We start from the raw sequence: 7,032 nt of genomic DNA, 5'->3' as shown, positions 1-7,032 counted from the left end.
TGCTAGAATTCATTTTTTATTAACTTTTGGATGAACCCAAGTCATTGATTCATATCCAGGTGGGTCAGCATGGGAGTCAGAGCTAGTGATGTCCGGTTCGCGAACGAATCGTTCGATTTAACCGTTTTTTTAACCGGTTCATTGAAACGAACTGTCCGAAAGAACCGGTTCGCGGAAAAGAACCGGACTTCCCATCACTAGTCAGAGCTAATTCTTGCCCTTGAGTTACTGATACAAACATTGCAGTCTCCCCTCTGACCATACTATTTTGCCTTCGGATAAAACACTTAACTCCAGTTTACTCCAGGGGCCCTATGACATGTCACAGCACTCCTCATACCTCGTACAAGCCTTCAGGCCACAGAATGACAATAAAGGTTATAAAAAGTGTAATCAGTCAAAGGAGCTGAATATTCCTTCTCAATACAAAAAGTTATGTAAATTACCCAATTAAGGACACACTTATATCTGACAAAAGTGTGTCATTGATGGTGTAATCAATAACGATTGATTTTCCGCAAACAGTTAACCTTTAAATAAAGAATTGGCGGTGTCATACCTCATAACAGATTCCATGGCATCTCATATAGTGAAGACAATTGAAAATATACAGCAAACAAGATTACAAAATCAACATACACTTTTATTTAGCAAATAGAAAGGGGCCGTTTTATACAAACTGTAAACTAGGTACTGAAATAAATTTGTTGGGTATACCTTGAAGAACTGCAGCACACATATGAACCTGCACAGTGACCATGATTTTTCCAAGTAGAACATGTTCCTGGATCTGCATCCTTTCTTTTCAACCAATCCAATTTTTAGGTTAAGTTTGGGGTAAGCAATAGGAATATTCCTGGTTCAGTACAAGTTAAGCTCAGTCAACATAATGCTGATTACCACAAAAATGAATTTCCACTCATCCCTCTTCTTTCAAAAAGTCAAACTTTGGGTTACAATGGAAGTGAATGGGGACAATCTATAAATATAGCCACACTATGTATGTTAGCATGATTTTAGTGTACATCTACTAACATTTTCTATGTAAAATTATATCCAAATGTACAGTTTTGTCATCACAACAATACCATAAACCCTACAATTACTCTACAAATGATTACAATTATTTTATGTGGTTGTTTGAACTTGTACTGAACCCAGAATATTCCTTCACGGCTGGGGTTGGGGCTTCAAAAACATTATCAACCGATTATTTCTGTCCGGTTTTTGGGGTAGTTCATGTTAACGACAGGACAAGAATGTTGTTCCAGGACAAATAAAACATGTTAATCCAGGAACACATCCTACTTGATGGAATCACGGAAACCGGTACAGTGCTTTAACTGCATGACAAACCCACATGAAAACAACACATACATTTGTTTTCTCTACTCACGATTAAGGACTTAAAGATAAAAAGTACTTGTTTTCACATCTCTATTTTAACATCTTACAACAGTTGGTCTGTTTATGTTACAATGCGCTAATTCAGTGAGCATCTGAGGTTAAGGTTGTATCATCTTGGAATGAATGTCCATAAATAGTTGTACAATGCAGCTGATAAAGTTATGATCCAAGGGGGCTGTGCTGCCACTCACACAGTATCATAAGCTCTTGCCATTGTCACCAGTTGTCATTTTCAACCTCCTCCGAAAGGAACAGAACATGACAGCTCTCAACCTGACATCACATCATGTGCAAGTACATAGAACAACACCTGCAAAATCAAAAGATAAACTTGCAATCTTTGGTAAAAAAAAAAAAACTTGGCTCACTGTTATTTTATTCACTTCTAATTAAAGGACCACCCATGATTCCCCAGCGTTTCTGGGAATACCTTAGCATTTGCAGTAAAAGAAGCACCTGGGACTTTTCAGAATGTCACGGAGGTTCATTTTAAATGCTAATCACCTCATTGGAGAGAATAAATCTGATGTTGCTTAACTGAATGCTGCTAAAACCAACCATCTTAAATGTTAGCAAATATGTTAAATATTAGCATTATTTAAAACGTGGAGGTATTTAAGACGAAGTTTCTGGAACTAAATAAAACATATAGCTGAATATTTCCATAGCAGCATTGTGAAGAACGGGTCTTTGACAGGCAGATGAGTAAACAGAGTCTTTTGGAAAATTCCCTGGAGCAGATGTCCAATTTTAGACAAATATGTGTACTGAAGTCTCTGTTCATCTAGTCTCTCTCTCCAAGTTGTCCAAGTCGCACGTACATATTTACTCCATTCAATTAGTTTGGAGTCAAACATACAGAGCGGTTGTAGTTCATTCTGTCAAGCTTTTAGAGAGAAGGAGAATATTAGGCTAAGTGAGAAGGAAGCTGGCAAAGGCTGCTGATCATGATGTCCTCAGCATTTTGGCACAGGGTATGACTGAAGGCAAAATATGAGAGACTTTCTCTTTAGAGTCAGTGTGAACTATGTGAGTAATGAGAGTCAGTGTGAACTAAATAGGTTTATACGATCAGCTAAAAAGGGGCAAAGTGATCTAAAAGCTACCTTGATTGATTTACAGTAGTCATTTTGTTGCGGTTTGCATCTTGCTTGCATTTTTTTTTCCCTAATGCACTCTGAGAACAAGCTCAAGCGTATCAGTTCGGTCAAATCCCGATGTTCATAGGAAGCGCTCATTGGATGGTAGGCCCTGGAATTAACTTAGATCACGGGCAGTTGCATAACCCAACAAAACAGCTCAACAAATTATTAAAACTAGGACAGCAGTTTATACGCCACAGATTATGTTTGGCCAGAGAGAAACAATTTAAAATGGTTAAATACACCGACCCATCTGACAGCTGACTCAACAGTTCAAGGGCTGGATTCTGCACAATAACTATATGCATGATGCAAGATGGTTTTCATCCTGGATATGCTTTGAGGCTCTAGAATGACCTACAGAGTGCTTCTTATGGTGTTTTTCAGAAAGGACAACATCTTTCTGGGTAGCTGGACAGATGCGTTGCACAAGTTACAGTAATTACATTTTTTCACACTGTCCTAGAGCAAAGTTCATCCACATAGTTGGCAAAAGAAACTGTTTAAAGGCAGTCATGGTGCCTGAAACTACGTTTGTACGTTTAGAATGGATGGAATCATAGAGGAAAAGCAGAACTAGGATCCACATGAGGCTTCTTCTGTCATTTAAATACACTGTGATGGATAAAAGTACACCCGGCAGATCTCTTGTGCACAGGGTTTAAAATAAAAAAAAATTCCCTTTTAAAGCATGAGAATAATGACAATCGAAGTGTAGGTAGCGACCGATGAAATTACCACTGGGATCGTATTTTCCCTGTGCTGTCCTCCGCTGTGACAAGTGAAGGGTTGGTGGTGAGGAAGAGGGTTGGGTTGGGTAAGGAAGGGGTCTTTGACATCAAAATACTAAAAATTACATCCAAATATTATGGCCACTTCCACAGCTGATAAATCACATAGCAGAAAAATCCACTGCTCCTCCTCCTTTTGACATCACACCAGTACACACATAGAAGACTAGGATGAGAATAGCTACGGCTCTCAATTATGGGGTGGTTTGCACATACAATTTCACAACTAGCAGCGTAAGGAGATGCTGACTTAGCCAACTCTGATAAATGGTGAAAAAATATAAACAACACTATGTACATTTTATTGTCGACAGTAGACGCAACCGAATTTCTCTACTCGTAAGCCGTTTAAATAAACCCATCTACAAGATATTTTACTAGTGATCTAACTCTTGTCCTTATATTAACAACAGCAGTTCTACCACAACCAATGCATAACATGTATACATATGCATACATGGTTTATTCACATTACTTTCCATGTATGTCTTGCCACAACTGACCTGGTAACATCAGTAATACATGCTGCGAATATTTTGCAGATAGTTATCCACCATAAAGTGCCTTCAATTGGAACATTCTTTTGTTTTCTGCAAGTTTCATTTAGTCCAAGAAATGTTTTTAAGGTCCTCAGTGAAGCTTTTTTGGATTCCGTACATTATAGAAACAAGGATTCTTTGTTGGGGTCAGATCTCACCCAATGCTCAGCAGGTTATGGATTTGTGCTGCCCGTTTTGTGTTATGGGGTTTATCTTTTCTAGCGAGACATCCGCATCGCTATCCAAATTGCCTGACATGGAAGGCGACAGTTTCTCAAAGGTCTTTATACCAGAGTCATCCTCTCTCTTCTGGTTCTCCTCCTCCTGGCAGAGGATACTGTGAGGGATCACATAGTTGCTGTTGTTGCCCTCCTTGGGGATGTGGCCCTTAGGCTGATACTGAGAAGTAGACGGAGGGCCACCGTTGTTGTTGATACTCACAATCTCTATAGTGTTGCTGCCGGGGCAGAGTCGATGGCAGCCCAGCAGGATGGAGAATGCCTTTCGGAAGTCAGCATTGAAGGCATAGATGATGGGGTTGAGTGAGGAGTTGGCCCAACCGAACCAGACAAAGACATCGAAGGTGGTGGAACTGATGCAGAAGAAGTCAGAGCTCTCGTTCGGGTTACAGAAAGGAACCATGCAGTTCAAGACAAAGAAGGGCAGCCAGCAGCATACAAAAACGCCCATGATGACCGAGAGGGTCTTGAGGACTTTGGTTTCACGCTTGAAGGACATCTTGAAGGAACTTTCAGACTCCATACTCGCATTGTTACCCATGCTACTGTGGCGGTTCTTGGCGCTTTCAGCCGCTCTTTCGAGTGCCGAGATCCGGCGTATCTGCTTCTGGGCAATGCGGTAGATGCGGGTGTAAGTGACCAACATAATGGCCACAGGAATGTAAAAACTGATCAGGGAAGAAGAGATGGCATATGTCCGATTAAGGCTGGAGTCGCAGTTGTCTGGGGGAAGCTCGCCGTAGGTGCCGTTCAGCTCCGTGTAACTGGTCACCTGGGCTTTGTGCCAGTTTAGCTGCACGGGGATGAAGGAGATAAGGATGGACAGTGTCCACGCCACACTTATCATGATGAACGCCACCTTGGGCGTCATCTTGCGCTCGTAGCGGAATGGGCTAGAAATGGCCCAGTAGCGGTCCACACTGATGACGCACAGATTCAAGATGGAGGCGGTGGAACACATGATGTCAAAGGCCACCCAGACATCGCAGAAGGCGCCAAACGGCCAAAACCCTACAATCTCGGTGGCCGCTTTCCATGGCATCACCAAAATGGCCACCAGCAAGTCAGAAATAGCAAGCGATATAACAAAGAAGTTGGTGACTTTTGAGCGCAGGTGGCGGAACTTTGTAACAGCAGCGCAGACCAAAGTGTTGCCCAGTAGCGTGGTCAGGATGAGGAGCGAGAGGAAACAACCAGTCAGAACTCGCTTCGACGAATCGCGCTGTGACACACTGCTGTCCAGGACCGTGGAGTAGTTCACATCCATGGCTTTTTCATCGAGTCGAATGAGCAGTCACCCCATAATTCCACACCAAACCGAGAGTGCTTACACAGGAATCAGAGCAACTAGTTGATCTGGTTTGCCTGACGCTATGCTGACTGTAGCAGTCATCTTGCAAAACACATATCATAATTTCAATGTAAAAATCTTTTGAGGAGCTCAAAAATAGATCCATGAACTCCCACAGATCTTCCCAATGAACATAATATGACTAAAAGAAGAAAAAAAGGCATACATTTAGCCTAATAATCACTTGATCTCACTTATAAACAGATTAGTGTCTAATTAAGACTGTTTCTGCTTTCAATACCTTGTCAGCAGTTTGTTCATCGTCCCACAGCATACTCTCCCAAACAGGTTAAGCAAGCATATGCATGCGTGATGATTAGCCTTATATATGAGCCTATCCATAGGCTATTGATCGGATTGCCGCTACGGTGGTCTGATTTGTCCCCGTTAATGACAGCAAAAGTGCGTCCGTGTCATGTTGTTCCCAATGCAGACTCTGTTCCAGAGAGAGAAAGGGTGACAGTTCGTTTGAGAAACAGCAAAGCGGTGCGCATTTCACATCGTTTCTGTCCAACAAGATTTCTCCGCTCCTTGCCAAAAGGCTTCACTTAACCGACAACAAACAAAGTATTTAATTCCTCTTTGCGTTGCGTTCCTGTATTGTGTTGCGTTCAGCGCATCTCGATTCTACTGATCATACGCTGCAAACGCACCAGACTCAACAGTAAAGTCATAGTCGCAATTTGGCGCACTTCTCACGTTTCAAGCGTCCGAATTGTCCCCGATCCATTTGCGCGTGAAGAAACACGTCTTCCTTCCTTTAGTTTTCCTTAAAAGTGATTTTAAAGCGTTTGCATGGGTCCTGTAAGGAAAGGCTGTTGTCGTCCCATGCACATCATGTGCAATTACAGCTCATACTCTCTCGTACTGTCGCGCAGCATCACATGTGCATTACCAACATTCGAGCAATGTCAACTTTACAATGAATAAAAAATAAATAAATAAATAAATATTAATCTTGAAAGTATCTATTGATTTCAATGTCTGCGCCGTTAAAATTGCATGTATTGTCTGATGCAAATAGTCTTGAGCATCATTGGGTTTGTTTTTGTCAGTGCAATAGTTTCCTTGAGTTTTTCTTAAGGCTTGCAGTCTTCTGTGCTGGGCTTGCTCTGAGAAGCTCTGACAGGTCTGGAGTTATGGCAAGCCATCATAACATGTATTCCTTCAAACTAATTTCATGTTACTAGTACTTCTTTTTAAACACTAGTAAGAAATCAAATAGTATCGTTTTCCAATTTCATTTCACTAGCAACTATTCATTAGATACCAGCACTTATTCCATAGTGATTAGTATCTGATAATTTAGTCAAGTTCTTTTTCATTAAGTAATAATTTGTATTTTTTTGCAACTGGTCACATTTTTTATTTTATTTTATTTTTTTGTCATTGAATTCTTTGGTGATCTGTGGTTCAGATATCAGATATTCACTTCAGATTCCAGCTGTTACTCATACTTATTCCTGTTTTATTGTAGCTTGCATAGTGATCGTTTTTAGTTACTTGTAACTATTTAAGTAGTTCTATTCATAAAGTAAACATTCTGACTGTAATACATGACAA

General features: G+C 40.8%; 1 protein-coding gene across 1 annotated transcript; it reads right to left on the bottom strand.

Annotated features, from left to right (window-relative positions):
- Positions 1-2,323: 2,323 nt before the first annotated feature.
- LOC107684217 (D(1)-like dopamine receptor) lies at positions 2,324-5,914 on the bottom strand. Its single transcript, XM_016480430.1, has 2 exons — positions 5,711-5,914; positions 2,324-5,611 (listed from the first exon to the last, which is right to left on the bottom strand). The coding sequence occupies exon 2, from the start codon at positions 5,383-5,385 to the stop codon at positions 4,045-4,047; it is 1,341 nt and encodes a 446-aa protein (XP_016335916.1). The 5' UTR covers positions 5,386-5,611; positions 5,711-5,914; the 3' UTR covers positions 2,324-4,044.
- Positions 5,915-7,032: the final 1,118 nt, after the last annotated feature.

Source organism: Sinocyclocheilus anshuiensis, unplaced genomic scaffold, assembly GCF_001515605.1.
Source record: "Sinocyclocheilus anshuiensis isolate Anshui unplaced genomic scaffold, SAMN03320099.WGS_v1.1 scaffold289, whole genome shotgun sequence".
NCBI lineage: Eukaryota > Metazoa > Chordata > Actinopteri > Cypriniformes > Cyprinidae > Sinocyclocheilus > Sinocyclocheilus anshuiensis.
Note: the sequence above shows the minus strand (reverse complement) of the source record. Positions and strands in the feature narration are given on the sequence as shown.